At 35.1% G+C, this 20,331-nt stretch overlaps 3 protein-coding genes across 3 annotated transcripts; all 3 read right to left on the bottom strand.

Annotated features, from left to right (window-relative positions):
* Nucleotides 1-1,863: 1,863 nt before the first annotated feature.
* On the bottom strand, nucleotides 1,864-7,276 carry LOC100268005 (aspartate aminotransferase, cytoplasmic). Its single transcript, XM_002284277.4, has 12 exons — nucleotides 7,104-7,276; nucleotides 6,564-6,635; nucleotides 6,284-6,345; nucleotides 6,118-6,201; nucleotides 5,839-5,938; nucleotides 5,627-5,747; nucleotides 5,156-5,319; nucleotides 4,881-5,018; nucleotides 4,232-4,353; nucleotides 3,795-3,889; nucleotides 2,877-2,997; nucleotides 1,864-2,288 (listed from the first exon to the last, which is right to left on the bottom strand). The coding sequence occupies exons 1-12, from the start codon at nucleotides 7,173-7,175 to the stop codon at nucleotides 2,204-2,206; spliced, it is 1,236 nt and encodes a 411-aa protein (XP_002284313.1). The 5' UTR covers nucleotides 7,176-7,276; the 3' UTR covers nucleotides 1,864-2,203.
* Nucleotides 7,277-7,843: 567 nt separating this feature from the next.
* Nucleotides 7,844-11,324, bottom strand: LOC100266194 (probable protein ABIL5). The gene is made up of 8 exons (XM_002284272.5): nucleotides 10,941-11,324; nucleotides 10,772-10,854; nucleotides 9,361-9,508; nucleotides 9,155-9,254; nucleotides 9,010-9,046; nucleotides 8,330-8,493; nucleotides 8,165-8,229; nucleotides 7,844-8,080 (listed from the first exon to the last, which is right to left on the bottom strand). The coding sequence occupies exons 1-8, from the start codon at nucleotides 11,022-11,024 to the stop codon at nucleotides 7,961-7,963; spliced, it is 801 nt and encodes a 266-aa protein (XP_002284308.1). The 5' UTR covers nucleotides 11,025-11,324; the 3' UTR covers nucleotides 7,844-7,960.
* Nucleotides 11,325-13,006: 1,682 nt separating this feature from the next.
* Nucleotides 13,007-19,786, bottom strand: LOC100243870 (proteinaceous RNase P 1, chloroplastic/mitochondrial). Its single transcript, XM_002280767.5, has 7 exons — nucleotides 17,919-19,786; nucleotides 17,746-17,835; nucleotides 17,449-17,630; nucleotides 17,167-17,287; nucleotides 14,513-14,581; nucleotides 14,191-14,320; nucleotides 13,007-13,560 (listed from the first exon to the last, which is right to left on the bottom strand). Exons 1-7 carry the CDS (start codon nucleotides 19,767-19,769, stop codon nucleotides 13,319-13,321), a joined length of 2,685 nt encoding a protein of 894 aa, XP_002280803.3. The 5' UTR covers nucleotides 19,770-19,786; the 3' UTR covers nucleotides 13,007-13,318.
* Nucleotides 19,787-20,331: the final 545 nt, after the last annotated feature.

Here is a 20,331-nt window from a genome sequence, read left to right as displayed (position 1 = left end):
TTTGTAAATTTAATTTATATAATATAATAATTCAAATCTTGTTAAAAATGAAAATTATTTTATAATTATAAATATAAAATATAAATAATTTCTTTAATAAAAATATGAATATTAATATTATAGTAAAACCATAAATTATATTTTTATATAAATATTATAAAAATATGGATATTAACATTCCAAAAAAGCATTATTAATGTATTTTGTTAAAAATAAATAATAATAATAATTAAAACTATTTTATTTTAAATAATAATTATTAAACTCGTTAATATATTCAACAGCAGTTCGTTTGATTTGAAATTTATTACTCTAGTGAAAAAAATATTATTTCATATAAAGGAAAAATAATAGTCACTCTAGAGTAATTTTTATTCATAAATTTCTATATTTATTGGATCTTTATTTGGATTTTGAATTATTTTTAAAAATCACTAAACTCATTAGTGATTAGGTTTTACTTCATTTGAAGTTTATTTATCAAGTGAAAAAATTCACAAAGTCTCATATGTAAAAAAAATTAGCAAAGTTATTTAAAATGAATTTGGATTTATAACTTTTGACTGGTTTCGAGTTCCGTGAATTTTAAATACTAATTGAATCAATTATTGAATTTATTTATTTTTTAAAAATTAATAATTTTTTTTCATGGTAAGTTAAAAGAAATTCATAAAAACACATGATCCAAAGGAATATCATATATAATTTATTATTATTATTATTATTAGGTGGTAAAAAGAGAATGAAAATAAAAAAAGATATCTTGTTCTACTTTATTTACATTTTGTGGTTTTATTTAAATTGAAAACAAAAAAAAATATTTTAAACTATTTAAAAAAATATTTTAAACTATGTGTAATTTAAGAGTTTTTAAAATAAAAATAAAAAATCATTTTAAATTATATTTATGCATACTATTATCTTTGTTTTCATTGCTACCCAACATTAGAATGAAAATAAAAAATCATTCCAACCTTACAATCCTAAGTACATTCAAATATAAGAATAGAAGTCTCCAAATAATAAAAAATAAAAATAAAAACAAAATATTCATTCTCATTTCTCATGGCTCATTTCCATGTGCCAAACATGACCTTAGTGTTTTCTAAAAAGGCTTGGAAGCCAAGTGAGGTTCACATGGTGGAATGGTAGGTTGGTGTTAGCAGCTACCAAGGACGGGAAGTTGTTGAAAAAATCTTTTACTCCAAGGTGGAGTTATCCTTCCCCTAAGACTATCTTTAAAACGATGGAATAAAGAATAAGAATGTGAAATCAATTCCATTTCTCATGCATTAAAGTATTTGAATTGTTGTTTTTAGAACGAGAATAGAAATAAAAAACTCACCGGTATAAAAATCAAATTTCACTCTCATATTTTGATTTATCTCTTTTTTATAAAATTATAATTTACCTTCATTCCCATCCTATTTTTATTCTTATCCCTATTCCCACAAATTAAATGCAATCTAAATTGCATTTAGGTTACGAGAAAAGGAATGGAAATAGGATGATAATGGGATGAATCACAATCTCATATATAAAAAAAAAAAAATCAAAATCTTTTTCAAAGTGGGATTTGATTTTTATAACAATGAATTTTTTTATTTCTATTCCCATTCTAAAAAAATAATCCAAATATTAATTAAAATAAAATTGATTTCTCATTCCCATTCTCTATTCCAATGACCCAGAGGAATTTTGGTTACCATAGTTCTAGAGGTTGAGGATTCAGAAGAAAGAGTTGGCTGAGCTTGTTCAAGACCAATCATATTCCCACCCATCATATTTAGGGTTCCTTACTGGTTTTTTCAGCTGGATGGAAATACTTCAAATCAACATCACACTTAGCAGCATCATTAGCCATTAGCATGAGAACATAACCTTTTATTCCATAACATTTTTCCTAAGAAAAACTAAAAGGAGTTCTTACAAGAAAGAAATTTGTTAACTCTTTTTTCAACCTTCCTCTCATGGGCACATGCTTCATAATCAGTCACTGAAATAAGTTCCACTGGACAAAACATTATACCTTGGTCCAGAAAATCCATACTGATTCAAGGGGAACTTTAAGGATTCAAAGCATTAGAAATCTGTCTCAATCCAAAAACCTTATTTCATGCTTTCTATGCAACATTGTATTTTTTTTGTTATAGGAAGCAGGAAAACCTGAAAGCCTCAACACATAAAGTTAAAAGCTGATAACCTAGGGAATTCGGGTAACAGCAGCATGTATAGCATCAGCAAGGTGAGGGACCGTCCTCGAACTAAGGCCGGCCATACTAATCCTCCTGTACAAAAAAAAGTAAAAGGAAAGCTTTTAAATCCAGCAGGCAGCATATAGCAAGTTCAAGGATAGCAACTAGTTGCTATACAAAGTTCATATTTCATCCCTTTGGTTTGTCAGAATAGAAAAGGGTAGCACCAATCTTATGTAGTCTACATCAGCATACAGACAAACAATTTACAAAATAAGAAAGGAATGAGGTTGAGGTAAGGGAAATGGTATCAATGGAGCTGAACAAGAAAAGGAACCAGAAATTGGAGAATATGAAGATACAAGAAAAACAAGTGTAAATGAGGACAGATTTTGGGCACAGAACAGTGGCAGAGCCTCCCTCCATTAGTGATGACTTGGCTGAAGGCCCAAGGCAATGGAAACTATGTTGAATACAGATATAAACCACTAGTTACTCCATTAGACACCAAGATTTTCGTCATAAAGGAAAACGGTCAAGACTAAATTTTCTTCATAAGGTAAACCCTCCGAAGTCGATATTCAGCCAAGAAATTATTTTAGAAGAAACACAGATTAAGATCCATTCTGTAATTAAGGACCTAGGCTTCCTTATGATTGTGTAAGGAATAGATCCTCTTACCCATCAGATGTCATGTAGATGTGATATTCCTTGGTCATGAAGGCGACTTGCTCAGTATTCAGCCCTGTGAAAGTGAACATTCCAATTTGCTTTATAATGTGACTCCAGTCGCCAGGGGTGCCTGCCAAATAGGAAAGAGAAATAAATCCAAACACAATTCTTAATCAAACACAATTATTAACATGGAAATTCATTCAAAGTACATGAACAACCACAAAAGAAGAGGAGGTACAAAAAATAGTCAACTTCACTAACATAGAAATATAAGGAATGGAGAACTTTGCAGTCATGTGCAACTGAAAAAGTATAATTTATTCACTAGAACTCATACTCCCTCTGCAGGGAAAAGGCATTCTACCAAGTTTGTTAGCAGTCAGAGGTTATAGATATCTGAATGAGAGGAAGGGAAGAAAATGGAAAGAAGGCATAAAGTTTATGAACATGGCTTTGCCAAATAATGCAACAAGAAGACAAAGCTTTTTTTTTTCTTTTTTTTTTTGATAGGTAAATAAGCAAGATATATTAAAAGCACAACAAAGTACACTCGAAGCATACAAATAGGGCCGATCAGCAAGCAGGAGAAAAGAGAAGAAAAACCCACCACCCTAACAACAAACTGCCACAAAAGAAACTGAGACACTGAGACGCAAGAGAAAAAAGAAATCCCTATTGCAACCCCAAAAAAGAAACTCCTACTTGACACTAAAGCTTATGAACATGGCTTTGCCAAATAATGCAATAAAAAGGCAGTGGACTTATGAACACGGTTTTGCCAAATAATGCAAATTATGCAATAAGATTGGGGTTGACTGGAACTCAAACCCACAACACTAATTGTGTGTAGGAAAAATATAGCAAAGGATAAGAAAGCAACATGAAGAAGATAACCAAGCTGAAGATGATTCTAGACTGGCTTACCTCTATCACGTAAAGTATCAAACAGTAGTTGACGCATGCTGATAATCCGGTCCGCCATTGCTTTTAGCTCCAGAGTCCATTCATTATACATATCACTGCAGGAAAATATAATCAAACCTAGGACCAGGACTTAAAGATACAGGGTCCATAAAAAACAAAATCTTCTTTCAAAAACCATAATATCTGAGTACTTATTCTAGATATGGAGATCCAAGAAATCATAAAAATTATACACCAGCTTACTGACTCAAAGTAATCCAGTACATTCTCCTAAATTAACTATATTCTGATTCTGCTTTCTTTCAATTGCATACAGTATGAGAAACCCTTACTTTCAGTTTGTAGTCTTTACTCTGACATCCATCTATAGTGGAATTTCAGTACAACTTCATGTTGGATTCATATTACATAAACTCTAAGGTTGAACAAATTTATACCTGTCCTTGAGGATTGTAGCCACAATAGATGCACCATGAATAGGGGGATTGGAATACATGGGCCTGATCACAAGTTTCAGCTGGCTCTCAACCCTGCTTGCCACGTCTGCTGCCTTGCAGACCTGTAAAACCAAAGTTTAATCAGGCAATATATTTATAGAAGAATGATTTAGGTGGAGCTTCCGCTGGCCTTAGAAATGCCATTCATTAGCTCTTCCCCAGTGGTTTTTTCCCTCTTCTTTCCAATTATTTCTGGGTGTCATTTTTATTTCAACATCAGCTGTAGTTTCTAAAATAGCACCGACCACCACAGGGGATGTCTGCATTACTTTCCACACCCAGAATAAATGGCTGCTTAATACAATTAAAAGACTGTCCTATCCTGTTTCCAATATTAACCTAACTGAAAAATTAAAATCTACAAAGGTGAACATGTAGGTTTTCATCTGATTAGAGTTTGAAGGCAACTGAAGATATACGTAAGGAGAGATGAGTTTTTTTCACAAGCTTTCTGCTATCAAATTTCTCTTGCAAGTCAAAAATCATTTTCAATCAAACTTTGAGTATCTACTAATTCATACATGGTAAAAATTGAGTCTTAGATAACTACTAAGCAGTGGAAATCAGATAAATAATGTTATTATCTTACAATGCTAAGGGCACCAACACGTTCCCCATAGAGTCCCATGTTTTTTGCATAACTCTGAGCTGCAAGGCATTCACCACCATCTGCAACAAACATTCGAACAGACTGGGCATCTGCATCCAAACTACCACTTGCAAATCCCTACAATGACCAGATTCTCTAGATTAAACAGATTGTACATATAGAAAAGGCTATTGAAGAAATATTTCATTATTCTCTGAATTTTCAGGTATTCCATCACAATCACAACCTGTTTTGTTCACAGGTCTGTCTGTTACCTGATAAGCACTGTCAAAAAAAGGTAACAACCCTTTTGATCTCATCAACTGTCTGATCTGCTCCCACTGCTCAAGAGTTGGATCAACACCAGTGGGGTTATGAGCACATGCATGAAGAAGCACAATTGCTCCTGTTGGCGCTGCACCAAGGTCCTCCAACAGTCCTGTTTGCAACCAATGAATAAATGTCACCGAATTTTTTTTGTGTTTTGGTTTTGGGTAATTCTTACACAGAGAAACACTGGGACAAATTCCAACCAGGAATTTATCAACAAATATATTATAAATAAAGCATCAAGATGCAAGAACTGAAAAGGCTCAAGAATGAAAATGAAGTAGAAAAATAAGATCACTTAGAAACCAAAGATATAGAAACCTAAAATTACCTTGTTAGTGATTGCTAACACAAATTACTGATTGGGAGTAAAGCATAATGAAATTTCAATGCTATGGTGAAATTAGAGTGCAAACCTTTGAAGTCTAGCCCACGTGTTTCTGGGTCATAGTAGCGGTAAGTCTTCACAGACAACCCCGCTATGGTGAAAATTTTTGGATGGTTTCCCCATGTTGGCACTGGAATGTAAATTGTATGCTGGAAAAACAAGGTAGATGAGTAAATTTGAGTTTTCTTCAAACTGTTATGAATTATGAAGAAGAAACACAACAGATTGTAAGCTTTTTACCTGGTAGTAATGCCTTGCCAGAAACTCAGCTCCAATTCTCAGTGAACCAGTACCAGACAAACCCTGGACAGTAGCTACTCTATTTTCTTGGATAGCCGGGCTGTTGCCAGATAAAGCACAATACTTTAATAAACTCCAAACAATCATATCAGGAAGTCCAGAAGAATAATGCAACGCTTTAACCTTACAATTCAACACAAAATCTATATAGCATATTTTTTATGCTACTGAATACAAAGCACCAAGTCCCTTATTTCCTCAGATTAGAAAGTTTCATACCTGTCAGCACCAAAAATGAGTTTAGCGCTCAATTTATTGAACTCTGCCAGTCCAACAATGGGAAGGTACTCTTTGACCCGGGACCTAAAAGATGCACAAAGCAGTGATCAACAACTACTCATCATGTAAACGTACAAAAAGAAACTCCCATGTTTGAATAGCTTACGGGTCATTAACCAACAGCTGTTCGGCTCGTCTCACTACATTCAAAACAAGGGGTTTTCCTTCCTATTTATCATAAACAGGTTAGCATCACAAAGTTTCCATCAGAAACATACAAAATTTAAATATATGGGTCGCAATGCATTACCACAATGCTCAGTGCTATCAGCTATGTGTGATTACTCATACAATTGCGGATACATACAAGTCGTAAATGAAACTGACTGGGGTTTGTACAATTTTTTTTTTTAATCAGACTGACACAACGTATCCTTGAAACCCACCTCTGTTCGATAAGCACCCACACCCAAATTCAACTTGATTGGGCTGGTATCCTTGTTATAAGCAACAGTGACCTGTTTGTTGAAACAGAACACAGAAAAATTATAAAACAATAAAATCGATTTCTAGAAATACCAGAAATACATCCAAGCCAACCAGTCAAAGTGTTCGTCACATTTTGATTCAACTTAAGTCGCCTAGTCTATAAAAACTCAGCACCATAAATCTAAAATGGGCATGTTCTGTATTAATCCCATTAGTTATAAGCTATTCAGACTCGTCACTAATTCGGGATCACAAAAATGGGGATTTTTTTTTTTTTTTCACGCTTCCTCTGGATCAAACAATATAAATCAAATGAGAAAAGCTGATCAAATTCAAGACTAGACCCATGAAGAGAGACATAAACCCAATAAATTACACTAATCAAACCCTTCAAAAACACAGTAAATAACACGGGTTTAAAGATCACACAACAATAACTAAAACAAATTGTGGAAGATAAATCAAGAGGGATCACAATCAAGAAAGAGAAAAAGTACCCCAAGAATGGGATCCTCAGGAGCACGAACGATGTTGGAGAAGACAGAGCCATCTGGGTGCTGAGAATTCATGGCTGCTTGGGTTTGATTTTGGGGTGGCTGTAGCTCCTTTTAAAGCTTTGGTGGGGTGGTTTAACAGTGGGCGATGAGTGCTAATCCCTGTGGGCGCGTCCATGGTAAATAAGACTGGGAGTTTTGACCGTTTACCACCTGCATCTGAGCTGGCGCGGCGACGCGTGCGGGTAGATAGTTGAGGATGACGTGGACATCTGACTGGGACCCACCACTTGGCGAGTAGCTCAGACCTGGAATTTTATTCCTTCATTTTGGTGTGTTTGATTGCTTTCCCACGCTTGAAAAGCCTTTTGCGGGTGAAAACAATTTCCACGTCATTTTCCTACAATAGAGAAGACTTCTACTTGGAACAATGACATGAAACCAAACATATATTTTTATTCTGAATTTAAAATGAAAAAAAAGAAGTCAAATTTCTATATTTTTATTCTGATTTTATTTCCTTTTTCTCACAGTTTCTGAGAATTCTTAATTCAGAGTTGGCTTATTGAAGGAAATTATACTAAAAAACTCGGCCGATGAGTTTTACTATCAATATTAAACCATATCGGTGCAGGGGAAGTTTGTGCTTGGTTGGCATGAAAATTTTAGTGGGCTGCTGAGATTTTTCCTTGAAAATGATTCCTGGCACAACTTTCTGGAGAGTTTAAGAATTAGAATGAGTATCACATAAAATTGATACTGAACTTCATTCTACACCCAAACATCAATTCATAACATACAAAGGCAGAAGCACCCTCAACCTCCCAAAAAGCAAAGAAAATTCTTTATGAAGAGAAAATCTAATGATCTAAATGGAGTCCTTTAAGCAATTCAGCAGCTCGTTTGCCGCGTCGGATGAGTGACAGGATGTCATTGTTCCGCACTAATTTTAGCTTTTTTCGTCTGAGCTTGTGATTTAACTGCAAAAAGGGGCGAAGAAATGTGTGAAGTCCATGCAGAGGTTGGTTGATTGAAGAAGAGTTTTTCAGAACAATTTGATTCACCTGGAAATGAAAAGGAGGATTTTGCTGCTTTGATAGAATGGGTAGGCCTTCACGAACAGGCAATACTGTTTAAAACCAGAAAAAGGGAAACTGTAAAAATTAGAGAAACAAAGAGTGAAGCAGAATTCAAAGCTCAAAACACTGCCATGGCTGAAACTGTGTCACCTGAAGTTGAATTGGTATGATCTGTTTTCTTGGCATCAGTCTCTGGTGGTGATTTTCTAGCTAGAGATGGCTTGTGGGCGCTTGTGTACAAGAAGAGTGGTACCCCCTCTGCCTTAAATTCTTGCTTCTTTGTGGTTTTAGCAGCAGCTGTCTGATAAGATTCCCTGCATCAATGCAGTTTTATTGCAACCTTGAGACCTCTGATTCTCGTTTTTATGTACTTTTTCCCACTTAAAATTGCTCAAAATATGGTTGGAGTGTTTGGTTACAGTAACTAAATGTGTCCCGGAAAAACTAATTCTATCATTCTACGACTCTAAGGTTTAAGGTTTAAGGTTTAGGATTTAAAAGACTTACGTAGTTGAAGTTTGGATCTTCCTATAAACTCTAGACATTGAGAATTCTACTTTTGTTAGGCATGTTGTTTAATAGCTTGTTTAGAAGTAATTTTGATTAAAATGCTTTTAAAGAGAATCTTTAGCTGTTTTTAAAGAGCAATTTTTAATAAGAAAGTGCTTTCAAATATTAGGAAGCGCTTTTAATTTCTTTTAAAATCACTCTTAAACATGTTCTAATTTTCACCTAAGAAGAGTTCAAGCCTTAGCAATAAATGCAGCCCAGAGTTTACATAAATAGACCAAAAAACCCTAAAGAAAAAAATGTAAAAACAGTGCCAGTACCTTAAACCTCCATTTGACCTCTCAACATCTGGCAGAGCTGAATGTACAAGACAGCAAAGAGTATGAAAGAAGCTTATGCAAGTAAAATTGAATTTGATGATGAAATGAACATTAAACAAATCAAAATGAAATGAATTTTCATTACGTGGTGATATGTAGCGATGGCTATATCTCGGCAAATTCGGGTTCCATCGCACTTGGGTTAGAGCAAGCTTGTGAACATATTGTTGGCATGTAAGAAGCCTCTGCATGATGTATAATATTGAACACCAAATTAATTAAGTTCAACTGAATTTGTAACTACCATTGTAACTGTCATATTGAAACAAGTTCAATAGAAAGTAGACTAACTTGCTTCAAGCAGCCGATTCGGACCTCGATTTCCGAGGATGAATTGTTCTTAAACAGCAGGTAATCCAGATTATTTGAGACACATCCAAGATGATCAACTACCGTCACTACAGCCCTGCATATGTACTCTTTTGTGTTTTCCACAAGACTGCATGTACCCAACATTGTTAGTGCTATTTACCTTTTCTAATATTAGGTTGGTCACTGTTTTTGGATAATTAAGAAGACACCCGTCAATTTTCTAACGCTCAAGTATTTTTTAATCGTTCATCATAAAATCACGCTAAGTTTACAATAGAATTCAAAATATATATATATTTTAAGATATTATATCCAATCGCATAAAATATATATGTCCTAAAATATCATTTTCAATGTAATACGATGATATGCATATGCTAGGATATTATATTAAATGGATTATGATATTTTAGATATTATATCCAAAGGTATTAATATTTAATGAGATATGTTATGTTATATTTATATTTCATTTGTAAAATAAATAAAAAACAAAATATTATTTTTCATTTTTCGTTATTTGCGTAGCATTCAAATATTTGCTAATAAAAAATATGAAATTTATCTCATATTTAGAAATTGTTCAATAATTTAAAATTTAGTAAATAATTATTTAATTATTTATTAATACTAATATTCATGATTAAAATATTTAAAATTTATAAATAAAGAATTTTATATTATATTATTCAATATATACAAAATTTTTATATATTAAATAATGTTGTAAAAAAATTCATATATTTTCATAACTATTTTTTAGTTTATATTTTTTTCTACAAATTTATTTTTTAGTATAAAAAAATTAATTTACAAAAGAATTAATATAAAAAATAAATAGAATATACATATCTTATATGTCAACTTAATATTAACGTACCTTATATACAAAGAAATTAAAATAATAATAATAATAATAATAATAAAATATTCAATCGCCTAGTTTATCTTATCCCATATTATATCCTGTCAATCAAGCATCACCTATATAAATTTTTTTTTGAACAACAACATGTTAAATGTTTTCCTATGGACATGTTCACTCGTACGGGACACATCATTGCCAACCAATTGAAGTTGTATTTTGGAACGGTTATTGACTATGATGATTAATCCTTACACATAAGGGCGAGATAACAACTTTAAGATGTGTGTTCATGTGACTCACTAAAAAAAAAGGGAAGAAAGAAAGAAAAATCTTTGACAAAAATCAAGCCAACTGGGTTATGAGGCCTTCAAATTGATCAAATCCCATTCCAATTATTGGGCTTAATTGAAAATGGGCTATCAACTCAATTTAGGATTCCAGCCCCCCAACATCATGAATTTGAACAAAGCAATAGTGTGACACTGTAAAACAAAGATGGTTTGTAGGAGATGAGAGACTCACACTTTCTTTTGTTTGGTATTCAAGAAAGTTGTTTCGCAGTAATCCGCAGCTTTATGAAGCTGGGAACGCAACTGTCTAAGCTCCTGTACCCAGAAAGAAAATCAAAATGAGTTACGGAATGAAAAATACAAAAAAAATGAAAGTAGGAGATAGAGAACAGGATATGAACTTGGAGAGACTCATGGAACTGATCAACGGTGTCTTCAGATTCAGCTTCTGAAATTGCATGGGCAGGTGACTCAGACTCCTGCATTTCTTTCTTCTTCTTCTTGAAGACAAATGTGTAAGAATACTAAGAAAGACTATATATATATACAATGATACAAATCCAATCTCTCTCCTTATCCCCCTTTCCTTTTTTGAACTTGTGGATGAGTTGGTGCTGGGATGATTGGAGTACTCTCGTGAACCCTCTGTATGTAAAAGTAACCAAAACCCCTTAAAGGAAGATTCTCATAAAGAGCAGTACTGGGGGAAGAAAAGGAAGAGGACAAAACCCATTATCAGTCCCGTGATTTTGTGTTGGTTTCCAAAAAACAAAGTGTAGTTACTGACACTGATAGCAAAATACCACCTAGTGCCACGTTCTTCAGCCAAGACAAACCCAAGGGTCAGATGATCTCCACGTGTACTCCACTGAAAAGGAGAAGACGGGTAACGCAAAAGAACACTTATTCGACAACAGAGAGAGAAAAAGGAAGAGTGAATTGACAATATGGAGATAAAAAAACAGTAGAGAATGACGTGATATTGGAATGAAAAATGGCCCCATGCGTGCTGAGGTGGTGAACGGGTGATGGGTTGGTGGTCCTGTAGCTAGACCATTTGAATTTAATTGGGGTAGCGAAGGAGGGTCAGATGAGCCGATGGTGGTACCCAGGTACTGCACCGAAGGAGTCACGGCCATGGATTATAGAATGGAGAGATGGGAAGGGGTTTGTGAGAAATGATGGAAGACAGACAAGCATCAGTACTCCGGCAGGGATGGGCAATTTCGGCGGAGTACTCTATCTTTTAACTTCTGGGATCTCATCTCGGCGGAGTGCTCTATCTTTTAACTTCTGGGATCTCATCTCACCTTTGCTGCCCCTATTTTGTGACAAAATTGTGGTCCAGTTTGTGTAAGGCTATGATCTTCGTGGAAAGGTCCCTTGCGAAGGAAAAATGGTTCATCCATTGAAAGTAAGAAAGGGTAAGTTTGTACGTTTGGATACACCTCATCCATTTTCCTTTGTTTTTTTCTTTTTTCTTTTTTCGTTTTTAAAATAAAAATGTTCTGTATAAATGTGCTATTTGTATGGGTTGGCCTAGTTCTTAAACAACACTATAAATAGAATTTAATTGGCCTAGTTCTTAAACAACACTATGAATAGAATTTAAATCATATAACCTTGTCAACTTGAGTTTAACTTGAATCCCGCTCAACTTGAATTCAACTCGATCTTAGAAAAATAAGATTGAATTAGACCTGAATTAATCATTTCTTAATTCGGATTAAGTCAAAAAAATTGTTCTGAATTGTCTTAAGAACTTTTCATGAGAACTATTTTCAAAAACATTACTACACAAAGCACAAAGCCCTTGCCATTCCACAAATGATATTCATATGAAAAAATAATAATAATAATTTCAGTAACAAAATGTGTTTTTTAAAGTATCATAAGTCTATATGAACTATGAAGGAGCAAGTCCTGAGCTCCTTCAACCATAATGACAAGAAATCTCACATTATAAGAGGTTTGTAACCAAGGGTAAGTGCCTCTCATGATTTAGAAGTTAGAACTTCACCAATTGAAACCAAACAAGAAGAGACAGGAGTCATTCTCTACTCAACTATCCACCCCAACATGCAGGGCTTCTCTTAGAAATTGTTTTCTTCTTAAAAAAATTATTGAAAAGAAAAACAGGGGGAAAAAAGAAAGAAAAAACAAATAAGTTGACAGACATATCTCATGATGTTTGAGTGGAGCAGCACATGTATTGTCAAGGACACTGGCATCTATCATCCTAAATTATTACAAATCTAAGGATATTGGCATTGTCCCAGATCAATTACGAAAATGTTATTGAATAAGTATGGGTGTTAACATTGTCTAAAAGCAATAATGAAATGGGAGGGAAAAAAAAAAAAAAAAGATTTAGAACCGACCATTCACAGACTATTGAGCAACTATCATGGTGTGTTTGTGACCTGCAAATGCCTTACCTAAAACTTAACATTATATGGAAGAACTATTGGAAAAATGTGTTTTAGTCGTAAATGAATAAATGAAAAGTTTCATTCTGAACAAGATTATACAAAACAATATCACCACCAACCTCTGCTCCCAACTGAAAGGATAAAACAGAGCAAAGGGTGAAAGAGAAAATAACCTATCCTCCAAAATCATGTTTCAAAAAATGCTAACCTTCCATGCAAAGTTTGCAGATGAGTTTAACACCAGCAGGTGGAAAATAGAGTTTTTCTCCTTCAGGAGCTTTGCAGCTTGGAGACCGGTTTCCCAGAACAAGTGCCCTTCAATGTCCTGAACACCATAGCCCTTCACATTATATTTGGAAATCAATAATACAGTTACCAAGCTTCTCTGCAGCCTCAATTTCTGATAGGACTGTAGAATGAGTTGGAAAGATAGATGCTGACAGAATATTTCTGAGATTTCTGTAGATTTCCTGAGGTGGAGCTTTTGATTTTTCCTGGTTTCTGTGATTTGATGATGATAGCTCTTTGTGAATTTCTGTTTGGGTATCTGACCTTACCCGTCTCTTGTCATAGCAAGGATACTGTGATTCTGTTTATACATATGATTCACAATATAAGTACATACGGAGTTGATATGGCTTTAAGTAAAATGCAATTAAGCTACATAGGTAACATGATTCATGAACATAGAAGTAAAGAAACACCATTTAAATACTCAAGACCTCATTTTCATCGGGTTTAACACTGTGAAATTTACATTTATAATGGCATACAGACATGACCTATAATTCATCATATTTCAGAACTAATGTTCATGTTCAGTTATAGTACTAATGCCTGAGTATCAATTATTTACTTAGAATTTACTTTATTCTTTATGGAGAAGTAAAGTACAATTAGCACGGGAGCATCTAAGACTTCCCATGGGAAATAAAAAACTTCCTATTTTGCTTGTATAACATTATATGGAACGATGATGAAGTCATTCAGAACAAGAGGCATAGTCATTGCAGAAAAATTAGCATCATTTCGATGATAGTAAACAACAATATGAACTAACTTGAAATGATATGAGGTAAAATTGTTGGAATTGTTTTCTTTTCCATGTGAACATCAAAATTATAGTTTTTTGGCAAGCAGTAATGGTGGAACATGCTTCATGTTGCTAACCCAAATATTTGTGATTAGAAACCATTGATTGCTTGGACTTAGCTATTACCTTTGTTTCTGGGGGAAGGGCTTTGCTTTGCCATCTGTGAGTTAGCTCGGGTAACACATAACCATGTTCTTTCCCCTTCAGAATCATGTTCTGATGCAACTGGAATATGCCAGTGTCCATTCTCTGATTCCTGTCAAGTAAACCACATTATTTCACAAAATTTCATCATATATCTCCTCTCAAAACCACACTACTTCACAAGTATCATGATATATCTCTGTTTAAGCTTAATGCTGTGTGCACACATACCCGTTTTCCTGTTGGTCCATTTTCTTTTTACAAGATACAAACAGCAGAGCATGCCGGGAAATAAAGGACTGACCTGAATTATAACAGAGCAAGGAGGAGGCATGTGAAACACTGGACCACTATCAGAAAAACTGAAATGTACCTTCCATTAAGAAAAGAAACATGCCATTGTTAGGATAACAGCATCTGGAAAACATACAAATTGGAATAGCAAGTATTATGTCATAGAACTAGTCAGAGAGACCAAAAATTTCTTCCTTGTAACTTATTAAAGACTATGGAGGTAGTGTCTTTCAGAGAGAGAATAAGTCCAGTGAGCAAAAGGGTCAATATTAACAACACACCAAAGAACAACACCTGAAGGTGATTAAAACAGGCCAGTTACTCTATCAAACTGTAATATCTTTCCTCCACTGATTGTAACAAATTCATATGGCCCTTTGAGGAAAGAAAATGAAGAATCCTAAAGCAAGTGGTTTCAACTAGTTCCTCAGTTCCACCAGAAAGCAATTTTTATTCCAGAAAGCAAAAAAATAGAACTGGATATGCATGTGTGACTCTGTTAAGATGGTGTTTGGAACACTGAAAACTTCAACCTTAATTCAGTCTTGAAGCTAGATTTTCTGAAATTTTCCACTTAAAAATAGTTAATTTTTACTCTTTTAAGTATTTTTTTTTTTGATAGATAAACAGTCAAATATATTAGAAAAGGCTAAAAAAGCCGCATGTATACAGGGGGTATACTAAACAGCCCCAAAAGAGGCTGAAAAAACAACAAAAAAAGGGTAAAAACCTCACCCACCCTCAAGTGGTCCCAAGCCACTCCAAAAAGCCTAACAGAGAGTAGGTTTCCTCACCAATGTACACCTTAGCCCAACCCCACAAGTTACAAACAAAAGAATTCTTGAATTTCTGAATATCTAAAGACCCTCCCCTGAACACTATCCTATTCCTTTCCTTCCAAACCGTCCAAAAAATGCACAGCAGTATGGAATTCCATATTTTTTTTATTTTTTTTCCCACAAAAGAACCCCTCCAACTATGAAGCACCTCTATAACCGACTCTGGGAACACCCATTGAACTCCGAAAATGACAAGGGTAATCTCCCAAATAGTTTTAACCACTGTACAATGTAAAAGAATATGATTCGCATTTTCCTCTTCGCATCCACATAAATAACACCGATTAGGGAGCTGCCATCCCCTTCTTTGAAGCTTGTCCAAAGTGAGGATCTTCCCCCACGCTGCCTCCCAAGCAAAAAAAGACACTTTTGTTGGAACCCTATCCATCCAAATGCGTCTATTCGGAAAAGCACCAACTGAGTAGCCGCTCAAACTTCTGTAGGCCCCCTTGGCCCCAAAAACGCCGTTGCCTTCCCGCTTCCATCTCACTGAGTCCTCCTCCTGAGAAATCCTGAAATCCTTCAGAAGATTCAGCATTTCTCCTATCTGATCTATCTCCCAATCATTGAAATCTCTAGCCAAACTGAGATTCCACCCTCCTTGCCCCAAACTAGAATCCCACACTTCGCAAACTTTGGCATTCTTATGACCCGCCAAGGTAAACAACTAAGGAAAAGTTTGAGAAAGCGCCTCATTGCCACACCACTTATCCATCCAAAACAAAACTCTATTCCCCTTCCCAACCTTAAGGTCCATGCTCTCCCAACACCAATCCGCCCCTTTCATTATCTCCTTCCACAACCCCACCCCATAAGGCCCACAAACTTCCTTAGTCCTCCACCCACATCCCTCTTGACCATATTTCACCCCTATCGCCTTTTTCCATAGGTTATCCTTCTCATAGGCATATCTCCAAACCCATTTGCCCAACAATGTTTTGTTCAACAAATCTATCTTTCGGATGCCTAATCCCCCCTCCTCCTTAGGGCTGCAAACCACTTGCCAATTAATCAAATGAACTTTCCCCTCCAAACTTCCTCCCCCCCACAAAAAATCTCTTTGGATTTTTTCAATCCTTTTTGCCACCGCCTTAGGAATTCGAATAAGTGAAAGGAGGTAGATGGGTATGCTGGCCAAAGTGCTCTTAATAAGAGTAATTCTTCCCCCCTTGGAGATATATTGCCTTTTCCACTGGGCTAATCTTCTTCTCATTCTCTCTTCCACCCCATCCCAAGAAGAGGCGTTTTTATGATTGGCTCCAAGGGGCAGCCCCAAGTAAACAGCGGGTAAAGCCCCCAATTTACAACCCAGCTCAGCCGCCAACTCCTCCATCTCATCCACTTCCCCCACCGGAATAAGGACACTCTTAGCCAGGTTAATTCTCAAGCCGGAGGCAGCCTCAAACCACGCCAAAATCCAGCTTAGATTGGTCAGTTGCTCTTTTAAGTATTAAGACGATTTGATAAGACTAACTAAAAGTTTTTTTGAAACTATGAAAATTAACATATTTATTTTTATTAATATTAAGTAATGAGTTTACGAGAAAGAAACACGAAAGCAAAAAACTGATGGTTGGGGTAGAGAATTTTGAGAAGTTGAGAATTTTAGGCAATGAAGCATGAAACTATTGTGAATTAAAAATAACAATAATTTATTTTCAATTTATTGCTTTAAGTTTATAATTATAAAAATACTTAATATGCTTAATGACTTAGAATAAAACATTTAAGTCATATTAAATCATTACATTGGTTTTACCAAATACCACCTTGGTTGCAAACTGAAAAAGTATTCAAAACTTCTAATCTTCAACATGTTACTTACTTGATGCCTTTCTTTCCATTTCGGAAAGAAATCATTCCCCAAAAGTTGAAATATATGGTCTCTCATCTCATCATTTGTCACAATTAAGCACTTAAACTTTATAGCTGCATACAACCAGTACCTGAAGCACAGGTTATTACCATGGAACATAAAATGAAGATGCATCATAAAAATGGCATCAACAAGGTAAAATAAACCAATAATTAAATTTTAAAAAATGAATAAACAAATATAACTTCTGTGAGGGCAGAAGTATGCCACATAAATGGATATTTTCCTCACCAGTCATCATTTGATCCAGTAGGCGTTGTATAGAGGGCATCAGCATTTTTCCACTTCTCAATCAATGCCCTATTTGCTGGTTCATCCATCTTTTTTCCAGTGATTCGTTTGTTATGCAAAATAATGAGTGGCCATTTCTTTGAAGGAAGCATCTGCCTTATTCCATTCACAATGGCATTGACCTAAAGTCTCCATCATAAATAGATAGATGTATAGAAAGAAAAGAGGTGAGAATCTAAAGGGAGAAAAACCTATTCAAATTTCAGCATAACTGTCATTAGAAGCCACTGTACTTACCTTGGATGGTATGAATCTCCTCTGGCTGAAAAGACCCACATTAGCTGCATCTACCACTGCTTCATAAGGTCCATAGTAGTCTAGCCACTTCTGCAAGTAAAATTGTGTTCCCACTTCATCAGACCCACATATGAAATTAGAATAAGAAAAGCAACATCAAGGTGCTTTCATACTTGGAATTTCTGAAAGCTTGAATTTTTCTCTCTCTTTATAGCTATAGATGCGACTGATTCAGCAAATTTCTCAGTTTCTGTAGGATCAAGGTCAATGGTGGCCAATTTTTCCCCACAGCATAGGCATAAACCATCAGCTCCAACATTTGTGTGTGAAACATTCCATTTTCCTTTACCCAGCCAACCCTGCCCATGCCAGCCTCCACCTCCATTCACAATTGCTTCTGATATCAATCTTTGATCCCAATTTCCTTTTCCTGCAGCCGCAGCTGCATTGCTTTTGAACCATTTCTCTATCAAATTTGCAGTAGAATGAGAGACCTGTCTTACGCTTGTCCTAAGCTTATGCAATACATAATAGACCTTGTCACTTTTTCCAGCTTCTATACCTACTCTTAACAATGCTTCCAGTTCTGGCTCTTCAGGATAGACACCATGCTCCAACATGTGTTCTTCAACACCAAATGCTTTCTCAATATCTCCATTATTGCAGAAAGCAGAAAGTGCAGGACCATAAGACCGCAATCTAGGGTTTATCCCCAGTGGTTTCATTTGCTTTACCATATCAAAAGCCATGTCACCATTACCCATGGACATTGCCATTCTCGCCACCGATGTCAAGGTTGCTTCATTCATTGGGACCTTTTCCAAACACATCTTCTCATAGATTTCAAATCCCCTCCGGAGTGCATACTTCTTGAAATCTTCACTTACCCGAATTTCATTATCTTCCTTTTTATTTGTGGAGTCATCAACACCCTTTCTTAAATGCATTTGACCTTCCAAAAGTTGACTATTTGACTGATTAAAGCAATTAGAGACCTGGGATAACTTGTCCATTTCAGTGATACTACCATCCAAATCATCTTTTGCTACTTCAAATGCTGACCTATTAGAATTCAACACCTTTTTAGGGGAGTTTTGATGAATTTTAGTAGAATAAACTGACATCGCATTGTTTGAAACTGGAATTTTCGATTCTGGACCACCAAAATTCTTCTTGCTAGTGTCCCCAAATTCTGCCAAATCCTCGGAAACCCCACCACGAACTTCACTAGAAGGGCTGAGCATGTCCAAACTCCGGCTACCAGTTCCACTTTTTGCAGGTCGAATAACACCAAGTGCTGCTGAAGAACAAAGATACAAAAGAACAGTATAATGATACTGCCCTAACTCAATTCCTTCCCTCAGAGCCGAATCATACAGTTCAAGCGCACCCATAACATCCCCATTTTTTGAGCACATTTCCAGTCCAACTCTTAACAGCCCTTCCTGAGAATCCACCTTATTTTTCTTAGACCCCTTCTCCATCTCCTCTCTTACCTTATCAGCATCACCTTTCTTGGATTTTTCTTCCTCCTTTTCATTAGCTTTCAAAGATTTGTTCACTAAATTTTTACTTTCAGACTTCAAGGAAGGAAACTTGGAACTCGTTCCTCCGTTTCTCCTTGAATCTAACCTCTTCTTTGAATACCTCTCTCTTGTAAACCTCTTCTCATTCTTTTCCTCCACTGCCCAACCAACATGGGTTTTCACAGATTTTCTCCCTACCCTTTCACCTTTGGACCCGTAGGAAGAAAACCCAGAACCAGTTTCTTTACCAGTTCTACCACCCATGTCCGCTGTAGAAGGTTCATGGTCTGCAGTACACAACTTTGCATACAGGTGCCCAACATGTGGTCTAACAATAAGAAGTGCAGATTTTCTTGGTGGGGGTGTGTGTTTGGGAGATGAGAAAGTGAGAAAATGAGAAGAATGGTGGAATTTAAAGGCATTGAACGGTGAAGGGCACTTACAGTTACAGAAGAAGTGCTTTTGGTGCAGAGTGTTGTTGATGGTGAAGAGGGCCATTTGTGGCCGTTGGAAGAGCCCTTCTATCAAAATTGATATGAGATTATTATTATTATCATCCAAGGTGGGACTGGGGTGTTAATTACCAAATTGCCCTTTACTTTTATATCTAAATTGAAATTGTCTTTTTAAAAAGTAATTTTTAATTGATATTATAAAAAGTATTATAAATTGAAAAATAGTTTCAAAAATATCAAATTTTAATAGTTTTTTACTAAATTACTAGATTTTTCTCAAAAATCCTTGTCAGGTATAAAATTGGAACAAAAAACTATTTTTCAATATTTATTAAATTATTATATTTATTTCCAAATTTAACGGATTTGAAAATATTAAAAAAAAAATTACATTTGACATTTATACATGTATATGAACAATGCTTCATATTGTTTAGCATAAAAAATTTAACAAAAAAAATGAAGAAAAACATGTAAATATATTCATAATGGATGGATTTGGATCTTGTATATGTGTGAAAATTGTAAAAGAAAAAAAAATTGTATTTAACATTTACATATTTAGGTATACATGAAGTTTCTTACACTACGAGATGAAGAATTAG

The sequence above is a fragment of the Vitis vinifera genome, chromosome 11, assembly GCF_030704535.1.
Source record: "Vitis vinifera cultivar Pinot Noir 40024 chromosome 11, ASM3070453v1".
Lineage (NCBI taxonomy): Eukaryota > Viridiplantae > Streptophyta > Magnoliopsida > Vitales > Vitaceae > Vitis > Vitis vinifera.
The sequence above is the reverse complement of the archived record's forward strand: the minus strand, read 5'-3'. Positions and strand labels throughout refer to the sequence as shown.

Bases quoted from the DNA above. Each gene is read 5' to 3' on its own strand.
- LOC100268005 (XM_002284277.4), bottom strand. From the start codon at position 7,175: ATGAATTCTCAGCACCCAGATGGCTCTGTCTTCTCCAACATCGTTCGT. The intron at 5,019-5,155 runs GTAACAGACAGA...TGGTCATTGTAG, and splicing joins TTTTTGACAGTGCTTATCAG to GGATTTGCAAGTGGTAGTTT. The intron at 3,890-4,231 runs GTATAAATTTGT...ATTTTCCTGCAG, and splicing joins GCTACAATCCTCAAGGACAG to TGATATGTATAATGAATGGA.
- LOC100243870 (XM_002280767.5), bottom strand. From the start codon at position 19,769: ATGGCCCTCTTCACCATCAACAACACTCTGCACCAAAAGCACTTCTTC. The intron at 17,631-17,745 runs GTAAGTACAGTG...TGGAGACTTTAG, and splicing joins GGAGATTCATACCATCCAAG to GTCAATGCCATTGTGAATGG. The intron at 13,561-14,190 runs GTAATAGCTAAG...ATGTATAAACAG, and splicing joins CCCTTCCCCCAGAAACAAAG to AATCACAGTATCCTTGCTAT.
- LOC100266194 (XM_002284272.5), bottom strand. From the start codon at position 11,024: ATGCAGGAGTCTGAGTCACCTGCCCATGCAATTTCAGAAGCTGAATCT. The intron at 9,509-10,771 runs GTGAGTCTCTCA...GGGTACATGCAG, and splicing joins AATACCAAACAAAAGAAAGT to TCTTGTGGAAAACACAAAAG. The intron at 8,230-8,329 runs GTGACACAGTTT...GGTTTTAAACAG, and splicing joins TCATACCAATTCAACTTCAG to TATTGCCTGTTCGTGAAGGC.